Below are 12,390 nucleotides of genomic sequence, written 5' to 3' on the forward strand. Positions count from 1 at the left end.
GTTGTAACTCCTTTGGGTTGTAGCCCATAAAGTCAGGGGTTGGTGCTCCTTGGGTTGGTGCCCTAAACTTTGTAACAGTTTTCATTGTGAGGCTGGATTGGAGCAATAGACTCCAGCAACATTGCTCACCGAAGTTTTTCCCATATTGGGTTTTCCTCGTACATGCTAGTATTATGTGATGCCTCTTGGGTGTGATTGCATCTGTGTGAGTCTCCCCACTAACCGATAAGTCTACATTGAGTTAGAACCACAAACCGGTATGCTCACATAGGATAGCTAAAGGGAAAAGTTTGAGAACCACTGATTCACCCACTCTCCCTCTCAGTGGTGCATTGTGTCTAACACCAACATCACTCACCACACTCCACTTTGTCTAGGTATCTGAAACCCCCCCACAATCCAGCCAATCCCAAAAATATTCTATCCAAATGCAAAAATCTTCACCCATATAATCTTGCTATGTAAGAACTTCCCAAAACATCCCTTGATTTTGGTCCCAACCTTCCTATAAGCCTTGATTCAGCTCAAGCTATTATCATCAAGATAAATCATTCCAAATTCCCATCTTGTTGTCGTCATTTAAAACATAATCCTTGCATTTTTCTTATCATCAACACTCTCATCATTATCATCAATCAATCGATTGGTTTTCAACTTGACTAGGTGCAACATTGTATGTCTTTGTATTGTTGTACATACTTGCTTGATTGCTTGTGCGTATTTTCATTTGTTTGCATTTGTCATAGGCCTTGCATTATATCACTACAACAACATCATGGGTTTCCATATCATAGCGTCCAATGACATATGCTTGCAGGCAACCTTTTCTATTTTGAGTCAATCCATGCATTGGATATATCATCATTTTGGCCTTTATACCTCCTTGGATAATATTCATTACTATATTAAATAAAGATTGCTCTCGACATGTTAACAATAACTAAAGCATTTGAAAATAATCAATTTCTCATCCATCATCTTAATAAATCCATTATCCTCAATACATTAATAATCATGTTTCTTGCATCCATCTCTCCATTTTTCTTCTTTTCTTCTTCCTTAAATGTCTTTGTTCATCTAACATTATCTTGACATTTCTTCTTTCAAGAGCTCACTCATGCAATTTGTGCATGTATAATATCTCAAGGGGGCATCATCCCTTTGCCTAATCTTCTAATATTTCTTCCACCTAACTAGGGCATATCATCACTTTCTTCATCTCATCTAATTTATTCTTCTTAGCTACTTTTTCTTTTCTTTGCAACAATGTTACTTCAAATATCATCATCTCAAAGGGGGGCAAAATATAGACACTCAAAATTCACTGCACCTAGCATCATCAACACATTACTAGTTAACTAAATAATTTTCAATATTTACTTAAATTAGACTAATTTCCATTATCATTCATCAATCATTATTATCATTTAATTAAATAATTCATTATTATTTAATTAATATGAGCTGATTATCTATAATGTCTCCTCCTCAAACCTAGTCAAGATGAGAATGTTCCTAGATTCCTGTAGGCTAATTGGTGGTGGTTAGGGAATCCAGCTTTCTTGAAGAGATCGGTTTCAGTTTTCTTGGCTTCTAGCAGCTGTGTGGGTATTCAGTGGTATTTTGTTAGTGGCAACACTCTTTGTAGCATTTTTGGCCTTCTGAGTTGTTCTCCACAATTCTTGGAGAACACTGCTATTTATAGTAGATGTTCATTTTGGCACCTAGCATCATTCTTCAGCATATGTTATGTCTCAGCATGATTGATTTGAATTTCCCGTGCGATGGCAAGGCTTTCCACGATGTTTTTAGAAATATTTAAGTATTTGCACTAAAAGTATAATGTAACGTTTTAATATTCACTTTAGTGTTAAATTTCATAAAGTGAAGTTATGTTTCCCAAGTTGGATGCCTAGGAAAGGAGGAACTCAGAATTAAGTTGTTTTTAAATTGTTTGGGGGCGTTTTTGAGGGATTTAAATTAATTTGAATTTATAATCTGGCATTTTCCCTCCAACTCTATATAAAGGGGTTTTAGCTATCATTTTCAATCATTTATAGTTGCACACATACCAAAATGTTGTCGAAGTGAACATTGAGGTATTCCAAGAGTTGATTGAGGATAGAAACCCTCATCAAAGTTCACTAATTTCGATGGTGAAAGATCCATCCTAGCTGGTTTGGTGTTTTCACACAAGAAACACATTGATTTTCATGGAGTTTCGAAGATTCAAGGTTTCAAAAAGACGAGCATTTTCATGATTTTTTGAGGACAGGACTGAAGATTTATTCGGTTTTTTTAGCAGAGTTATTTGTGTGTTTGTTTGAGTAAGTTGCAGGGCTCCTGTGGCTGGCCGTCCCCTTTCCCAAAGTAGGTCGTACACCATTTAATGCTAATGGAGATTGAGTTATTGACTAAATGGCTTTGGGTATTAAATCTATGCAGTTTCTAGTCCTAGGCGACCCTATTTGGAACCCTTTCACAAAGCCATAAGCTGGACAGCAATTTTTTAAGGTTGCCAAAATTCCTAGTGAAGGGCCATACAGGTATTGAAGGGCATGGCATGTGATCTTGGAGGTTTCTACTTTTTACTAGGTCTGTTCACCAAACTGGATGCCTTGACCTTGCAATCATTTGCTGAAGATGTGAAGAAAATGTTGGAAGAATTTACTATGATTTTTTTAAGGCAGCCCTCTCTGTTCCTTGGAGCCACTCCACCAAGTGTATAACAGTAATTTCATCTCAGATGTTTTATACTGGACTATCCATGTGGGTAGAAAACGGTTTGAAAAATTTGATGCAAGCTCAAGGGGGTGACCTCTATGGTAGGGAGCAGACCCAACGAATGGCGTGCCTTCATGAAGGTTTAGGAATGTTTGCCTCTGCAATAGTTGCAGCCACCTGTGACTGAGTTTTCCATGTTAAAAAGAGACCTGCACACTATCAAAAGGGAACTATTTTCCAAGGTACTTATGTTGTGAATTTATATGAATATCTTCTTCATGTAATGGAGTATCAAAATTTATAATTTTGTCCAAAAATTATGAACAGTAGCTTGAAATGAATATTGAAAACCATAACAGTTCTTAATGACAGTGGAAATTGACTTGCATATCCATTGCTTGATTAACATTGTGAAACTTCATTGGCTAAGTGTTTACTTTTCAAACAAAAAAAAAATTAGGGGGTTATTATTACATTATCATCTTATCGTTATTTGTTAATCATTATTATCATTGATTTAGCAATTTCCTCATCACGTTCAATTAACTAATCCACCTCTCCTCATTAATTCCACAATAATCTACGATCAAATCTTAGCCGTCCATTCAATAATCTGAAAATCTATAAATTCGTCATCTAGTTCATCATTTCATAACCAACCTTCAATGCAAAGTAACATTGTCGATTTAATTATAGAATGCTATTTTTATGTTGATACTCAGACCAACTACATATCATTGGAATCTTGAGCACATCACTTTATATAATCAAACAGAGGTTTGCAGAAGTTAGACTAGTATTTTTAGTTTTGTTATTTTTTATGTTTTATTATCATTTGTTCTAACTTTTCCACTATAAACATTAGTGTTTGAATGTTGTTTGAGAGTTATTAAGGCTGCTAGGTTAGGATGTCCTTCATTGGACCCCTCTTATGTAGACTGCACTAATATTTTTTCAGTAGTCAGTTTTTGCTGAGTTTCTGAATCCTGAACAAATTTGGATTTATAGAGGTTTTGCCATGTCCAAGTTTGCAAACTGTGATCCATTCATTGAGTTAATTAGTTGTATATGACAAGTACTTACTACCTCTAACACTCATTGTGTGCTGGAATAAGGATGTAATTAGCCTAAAATCTCTAGAGGTCCCTTGTAAGAATATATTTTAAGAGAATGACCATCCAATGAAAAAAAAAATCCAATCACCTTTGAACAAGGTAGCAAAGGGAAGTTGGATAAATAACAGCACAAGTCTCTGGAAAGATATTATTATCTGCCCTCGATCTCAATAGAAGAAATGAGGACAAAGAATAAAGTGCTCCTCTATCTTGGCCCTCCTTAAAAGGGCAGAGATGGCAGAGTTTGTGCTGAACCAAATAGTCAATAGAATCCATAAACCTTCTTCAGAGTAAGACAGGCAGTCAATCTAGAAACATGATTGATTATAATACTATTGAATTACTCCCATTGACTGACTTTAGTCATTTGTGGACATCAATTTATTTTGTTCTTTCAATTTATGCTGAAGGTCTTATAACATTGCTTCCTAGAACTGTTTTTCTTTAACAAAAGAAGGAAAATTAGAATATTCCTAAAGTGCCTAAAAGTATGCATACCTTTAGTCATCTGCTTCCACCACTCGTCAATTTGCTTGCCTTTCTGAAGTTCTTCTGGGTTTAAGAATTCTCTAGTAGAAGGATTCATTGACCAAACACGTAAAGTTTGACTGCTGCTAATAAATTCAAGTAGTGTGCTCTGGGGAGAACCATTTGCACTTTGATCTGACAGCCTCTCTTTATGAAATGAAAGTATCTTCCGTATTGTTTCCATCTAAAGCAGAGAAAAAACTCGGTAAATAACAGACTAAAGTATATATTTGATTGCAAGTTCTTTTCTAATAAGTAACATACATTAAAGTATATATTTGCATGTCAAATTGTCAATAGCTACACAAAAATGAATTGTGCTTTTGAAAGTTTCAGCTAGGGAAAGAATCCTATGAAGTGAGAAGTAGTGTGTAATATATAGAAAAGATGAAATCAAATTACCAAAGTATCAATTAATACATATATATATAAAAGACAAAATCAAATTACCAAAGTATCAAATTATGGTAACTGATTCCTACTTTACCATATTAAATATTAAGAACCAGGCAAGAGAGCAAAGTTGATATTTGAAGCAAGGAAATAACCTAAATATAGGCAGCAGCTTGTAAACTAACCCTCCAACTACTTGTAACACCCATAATATGGAGACTTGGACGTGTCCAGCCCATTTTAGACTCAAACTTGTGCTTGGCAAACCTTTACTAACTCAGAAAATTAAAAAGCCATAATTTAAACACACTAGACGATAAAATATTTTGTAGGTGTCATGGTAAATCGATGTTGTACTAAGCAATGGAGACAAAGTCTCCTTAAATAGAAAAGTAAAAGATGATGTTTCTAAAAGAAACAATCGTAAACAGAAACTAACTAAATAAACTAAACACGACTAAAATGACTAAGATGACCATTAAAGAAAAATTACAATATTCTAATACCCTCCCTTAATGGTCATCATTCTAACTACCCAAAGAAAAACAGAGAAGGCTGCCCCCTTCTTCTCAGAACGTCACTGAAATGAGCCTGCCACTGACCCTCCCAAAATCAAGAGAACTTCTGGATAACACAAATCGTCCACAAACTTTTGTAGATGAGCATGATGCCCCAAAACAAACTGCAAGAAGGCACAATTTTTGAGGAAAAAAATGCCAAGACCAGTTTACAAAGCATCGTTTTTTCAGAAAAAAAGGGTAAATACCCTAAGATAGGAACACCTGTACCCATGATTTTTGAGGAAAAAATCACGCAAAATCCAAAATCCCACGCAAACATCGTGAAATTACAGATGACCAAACACAATTTTTGAGGAGAAAAATCGATCAAAACCCAACACGATTTTTGAGGTGAAAAATCAATCAAAACCCAAGACAATTCGAAACATGGTTCAAAATACAAAACTTCGTTTTTGAGGGAAAACAGTAAAACTCTTTTACAAAACGATTTTAAGGCAGAAAATCACACAAAACTCACAGTAAGTTTTTATAGACAAAAATTATAAAACCCTCCCAGGATTATTTTAAAGGAAAAAAAGATTAAAATCCATCCACTAATTTTTGAAGGACAAAAATTAGAAAACCCATGCAGAATAAGAAAAACCATAAATAATTTTTGTGGAAAAAAATATTAAAACCCACTAAATTTTTTTAAAGGGACAAAATTATAAACCCATGAAAACACCAAACACAGTCGCTACCTGCAGACTCATCGTGGGTAAAATGACACGAACTAGACCCATGGAAATAACCAGAAAATTGTGCAGCCGCTGCCCAAAAAATCATGCACGCAAAACACTGCCGAAAAAGCTCCAGTTAATAAATCATACTACATCCCATGGGGCAATGTAGAATTTCCAAGGGGGCTTAGGATAATGCATTGGGTATTATTTATTTAATTTGGTAGCAGCAACATACCCGCCAGGATATGAGTGTACTGTCAATAATATTTGATTTACACTTGGCTTTTATGCTTATTAAACATGAGCCTATGTTACCTTGTATTGCAATCCCAAATAAAATGTACTGACGGGATTACTTCCCCCATGGTTGTACTATAAAATTATATTTAACATGATGAAATGCATGCTTATATTTCAGTTTGTATCTAGATAGATGAATAAAATGAATTCAGTTCAATTCAGCGATAATACTTCAGCTTGTGGCGATTTCTCATGATGGCTTGATAATCAGTGGACATTGGATGATAGCACTCTATGCTTGAGAAAGAGAGAGAAAAGAGGTTCATCTTAGGTAGTTGACCTCCTTGGAAACCTTTAGTCAATATTGCTTCTTTATTATTATTTCACATAAATATGGCAGTACATATGGGTTTTCATTTAGTAAAAACCAGTGTTCCACGGGCGTTGGGGACACGGGGACGCATTTCCGGGACGGGGGGAACAAGGGCCTAAGTTTGGGGACGGCGGGGGGACGGCGGCGGGGGGGGTGGCGGGGTGGTGCTGCTGATATAGTTATACATATACATATAGTACTTGAAAAACTAGTTTTGAAAAGATGTATGACAGTATTACAGTATAAGAATTACATTTCAAATGAGACTATAAGATACAGGGCGGGGTTGAGGGGCAGCACCTCACGAGGCCAAAAATACTTTTATTATTTTCTAAAGGCATCAAGTTTTATTTTTCTATTGGCCCACGTCCAATTAGGGTTACCCCTTAACCCCCCAAAAAGTCACATGTTTATAAAAAAATGCTTTTTTTGTTTGCTTTTGACGTGGGTGATGGGAGACGTCTGGGCGTCTCCCCGTCCCTCGAGAGACGTCTCCACGTCTCCCTAGGAGACGCGAAGACATCTTGGCATCCCGGCGGCGCCTGGGCGGCGGTGGCAGGATGGCGGGGGACGTCGCGTCCTCGCCCCCCTATCCCCGAGACGTTTCTTACGGGGAGACGTGGCCAAAAAGGGGGGGACACGTCCCCATGGAACACTGGTAAAAATACTTCCATCCTATTAAGAATTTCTCTTTTAAAATGGCACTATGTTGAGGCATGCAAAGGCTTAAAAAAATAGTATGGGTGGTAACACTTGTGCCTTATATACTATTAACTGGTGATTAAGAAGGCTAATTTGCACTCTTACGACTTTCCATAGGTTTCTGGTTGCTTCCCTTGGTGTGGGATGTTTGTAAACATTAATAGCTTCACAGAATATATTTGAAGATGTTGAAATGGTCATGGTTCAGCTTTCAAAAGCACAAGGGATTCACTACCCAACAGGTACCATACAACATCCAGTCATGATGTAGATTTAAGAATGACTAAAAATCTAAGATGATGTATTGTTTTTATCAAGGGATCAAGGAGATAAATTAGTTAAGGTTTACATGGTTCAATATTTCTCGTGGATGGTAAAGAGTGGTTTGCATTGATATAATTTAGTTAGAAATAAACTTTATAATCTTACAGGAGTGGCCATGGAAAAATGGTTACCTAGCAATGGGTTTATTATTTCATAGATCTCAATAACCTTTGGTAGTATTTTCAAATTAGATTTAGAAAAGGTAGTTCAGATACTAGTGGAAAACTGAATATAAAAATGTCAAGTACAAAAAGGGTAGAAATAAGAAGGGGTATAAAAATGTCACAAAAAGTGGGTAGTTTGTATACATGGTAAAATAAGGGGCATTTAGACTTAGAAATTGTAATGGAAGGGGTGTTATTAATCAAATTTTATGAGGTAGAAATGGATAAAAAGGTCTTACTTAGTACCCCATGAAGAAGCACGATAGGGCAAACATTTACATGGTGAATCTGCTGTGCGGAAAGCAACCTCAATGATTTCATCATCATAACATTTTCCTTTCTTCTTATTGGTTGTGCATCTTGGCATAGAATATTGTAAAGCACTATCCCTTAATAGAGGATAGACTGTAACTGCACAGCATTCCTGCCAGCTCTCTTAGTCTCAGTTGTGTTCCATGTATTTATGTGACTTGTTTTCAGCATGTTGCGGTGTAGTTTGGAAGTGTGATTAGCAAGCAGGTGGATAATCTTGCCATGCACTTGTGGTAGGAAACTAATGTTTCTCTAGAAGCCAATGTTACACATTTGTTGGTAAGTGTGGATCTCTATTATGACTCATTCATACAGGTGGGTAACCTATTCGTGATGATTACTTGGTTATCAATTTGATCACTAAATGGATGTTTTGAGGATCTCACTTCCTCGTAATTTTGTAGCCTTGTACTCTGTTAAACATGAGTAGTTTAATAAAGAAGATGGAATCATTTTGTAGCCTTGCAATCTTAGTTGGTCACCAGGTTTTGTATATGCTGTATTCTCGTGGGGCAATAAGGTCTATGTAGATGGTCCGTGCCCTTATAGTCTTACAAAGAGCATAATGGATGCACCTGATTAGTAGCCTCAGTCTGGCTGTAGGCAGCACAATGGGTACTTGATGCACTTTGCACAAGTAATAATATCAAATAGAATAGTTTTTATGCTGCTGGATACATATACTCAATTCATTATTGAGATCAATTTGGAAAGAATATCACTGTCACAGTTATTTCACCCAATCAGAACAAATAAATACTAAATATCATTCTTGAGTAATCTGTGCTGTAAAACTATGCTAAAATATTGCATAAGCTGTTAAAAAAACAATTCCGACCTGATGCATGTTAGTAATGATTTGTCTTCCAAGTAGCATAATAATTGTTAGCACACTTGTAGATTAAAATATGATAGCTGGCCTAGAATTTTCTCGTCTTTTTGATATTGATAGTGCCAGCACACCACAACGAAGTGGAATTACTACCTGGAAGAGCATTTAATCATAGGAAAGATGTTCTCAGTGGAAGCATAGCAGGAAAATAGATATTTTCCATTCAAGTCACTTTGTTGCATTCTGTTCGTATAAAAAAAATTGAAGCCTGGTTTCACTTGAATCTTTAACCAATGACTAGCAGTTATGTGTTTCTGCGACTACGACCTAAGAATTCCTTGGTGAGATTCCTAGAAGCTAGAAGAATTGTCCCTTCCAAGATAAACATATTAGCAATGTTCAATCTGTAAATGAGTTCTTAAAAGATACTTTGTCTTAATTACATTTTATGTTTGTCTTGTGCAGGCAAGAGCTTTCACTTAGTAGCAAATTGAGCAGTTTTTCCTTGTTTAAAATTTCAAGCAATAAGCTTAAAGATTTACCCTGCTGAATGAAGCTCTAAAGGATTTATAAGGGGCATATAATGCCAAAATATAAAACCTGTAACAAACACTCCAAATTTTTCATGTAATATTGTAAAATAATCTTGATTTTTACAAGTCATGTTCTCATTATACAGAGAATTTAAGTCTGCTGAATCTCTCCCATTAAGGATAAGGACATTTATATCATTCAGCTGTTAAATTGGGTTGCATATACTAACAGTAGTAGTAACTACAAAAACAATATGCATTTGTGAATGACTGGAAGGTGTGCATGTTTCTAATCACAATCTGTAATCCTGACACTAAAACTGCAGAGAATAAATGTGGTATGAATCAAACCTTCTTCGGATCTGTACCCAATGCACTTGTCACTATTTCAATGCGAAACACTTGAGCTAACAACCATGTTACATGATTGGTCCGAACAATTTGTTGCTCGACACTACTGTATCTAGAAGCAAGCTTATCAACAAAGTCAAGGAAGTCAATATTCCCACTCCTCATAAGTAAGAAAAATAGGTCTGCAAATGAAAGCCACTCCTGCCATCGATTTGCTTCTGCACTAGATATATTGGAAGTGGAGCTTATTGCTGCACCTTGCATTGACATTAAAAATATTTTTTTAAACAAAAACTCTTGTGGTATAAGTTAATTTATTCAAAAAACAAACTTCCAAAGATGATAATTGAATAGCAAGATACAGTTCTTGAAAAACATTTGCATAAAATGCCATCCATAAATATTCATTCACAATTGAAAAAAAAACTTGAGGAAGATACTCAAAATAAAAGTTGCAGCTATGGAACATGTAAATATTACATATTGAATATATGAATGTATGAATATCAGATATAACTATAGGTGCAATGTTTTTTAGGAGTCATAACTTTCTGCCAAGGTATTGGATTTTCAACTTCTTATAGGCATCAGAAAGCTGGTTCTAAGTACTTCAGTGGCAAAGGATTTTTTTTCAGATTTAGTTGCAGGTGCCTGATATTTCAGTTTAAAGCCCAAATTTGCTTATAATTTTTTATAACCCATATCTTTTTCCCATGTTGAATTTTCAACTTCTTATAAACATTGGAAAGGCATTTTTGAGAACTACAAATCTATACCTGTCAATTTTCAGATTCTACCTTACACATCAAAATTGCAATTTGGTGTGATTTTGGTAATTTGCCTTATTTCTAGTACAGATTAAAATTGATGATTGATTTTGTTTGGGGGGACTTCATTTTCAGTATTGATCATATTGGAGAGCTTATAATTTCAGTTGAGGATTTCATGTTTATCATCTTCCCTTTTTGAGCAATCAAATTAATTAAATAATTTGATATTTAATTGCACAAAATAGCTTTATTTTATCAATAAAGTGCAACTAATTTTTTTTTGTTATGTTAAAGGAAGCTGGGGAGACAAAATGGATTCATTCTAAATATTGTTTATTTCTCTATCTTGGAGATTTGTGCTTGTGGCCAAATTCGTCTAGTGGGATGAAAACCCCTGCAAAAGTATTAAAATTTATGTTCAAAATTGGAATGTTAAGGATTTTATCTTTCTTTAATTTCTTAGACAATATTCAATGCTCTTAATATGTACTCTCTTAGTTATTTCTGATCATGAATTTAAACTTATTTGGTTGCAGGTGGCTGTAGATAATATTTATTGATTTCGATTTTATCTTCAGCATGCTTCACGGCACATATATAGGCATTGCCTTGAGATCAAGGCATGCCTTGACCGGACATGTCTCATGACATGTTCGATCAAGACATGTCTTGATCAAGGGTGGTGCCTCTTCGTGGAGCAAACCGATAACTATTGGTTAATGTCAAAGCCAATTTATAACAAATGCCAAATGGTTTGTGATTAAATGCGGTTTGCTTATCATTGTATCCGATAATATATCGGTTAGATTCTAATGCAATTTAATCATTAACCGATCACCAATCGGTTTATACTTAATGCTATTTTGTGGTAATCGGTGGTAAATGTAACCCGATTATGAATCGGTATAAGAGCAAAAATATGTTAAGGTGATAACTATTGTAGTTATCATATGACAACACTAATTAGTGTTGTCATATGACAACTAGAATAGATATGCAGAACTGATTACAATCACAGCATATAAATGAAATCACTGAATAAATACGATCATATCTTGATGCTTATAAGGATGATTATGATGTCTAGCATTAGTATGTAGATTTACCGATAGGATAGATGATTAAATGAGAGACTTCATTTATCTCTCATTCAATCATTTATCTTACCGAAGCTACATTGTTTCAACAACCCTAATGGGTGCCTGATGGACAAAAACCCGAAAGGATAGAGTTGAGAACAAATAGCCTCCACTCTCACCAGCATGGTTCATCCAAGATCATGGTTGGTGCTGAAAATACAGGGATTTTAATAAAAAGAAGCTCTGGCTTGTGTAAAGGTGTTGCGTGTGTGTTTATAAGGAATAATTCAAATACAATAGAGAATCGCAGGTCAAAGCTAAGATTGGCGCAAGCAACAAGGAGGCGTGGGACTTTAAATGGATAGCTGCCATTCTTGAAGCAGTGACAGCTGCCATTAAGACAAAGTAAAGGGGAAATCATGGCTATTTAGAGAAGTGGAAGGAGTTTAAGCCGCCACCCTTTATACTAACATACTTTGGCTAAGGCGCCCATAGTGAAGGAAGTTGCATAGGCAACATGGCATGGATGATAGAAGACTGGGGATTCCTAACCGCTACAAGTAGCTATGCCAATTGCTAGTGATGCGGAGATTATGAAGTTACTTGGAGTCTTAAACTTTAGCCACCACATTTCTGAAATAGAACACTTCATATTGCTAGGTGTGAAGTTACATTGGGCTGGACATGGTATTACATATTCTCTTCTA

The 12,390-nt window shown here is 35.5% G+C and overlaps 1 protein-coding gene across 3 annotated transcripts in view; it reads right to left on the reverse strand.

The window, feature by feature from the left end:
• The window catches only part of LOC131041182 (mediator of RNA polymerase II transcription subunit 23), a 316,846-nt gene that overhangs the window by 203,288 nt on the left and 101,168 nt on the right, over positions 1 to 12,390 (reverse strand). For 2 of the 3 annotated variants that reach the window (XM_057974179.2, XM_057974182.2), the window contains 2 exons: positions 9,835 to 10,091; positions 4,338 to 4,551 (listed from right to left, as the gene is read on the reverse strand). In XM_057974179.2, the coding sequence (XP_057830162.2) occupies positions 4,338 to 4,551; positions 9,835 to 10,091 (471 nt within the window). The remainder of the gene's footprint in view (positions 1 to 4,337; positions 4,552 to 9,834; positions 10,092 to 12,390) is intronic. The other variant, XM_057974180.2, reaches the window with a different exon arrangement.

Source organism: Cryptomeria japonica, chromosome 3, assembly GCF_030272615.1.
Source record: "Cryptomeria japonica chromosome 3, Sugi_1.0, whole genome shotgun sequence".
Taxonomy (NCBI): Eukaryota; Viridiplantae; Streptophyta; class Pinopsida; order Cupressales; family Cupressaceae; genus Cryptomeria; species Cryptomeria japonica.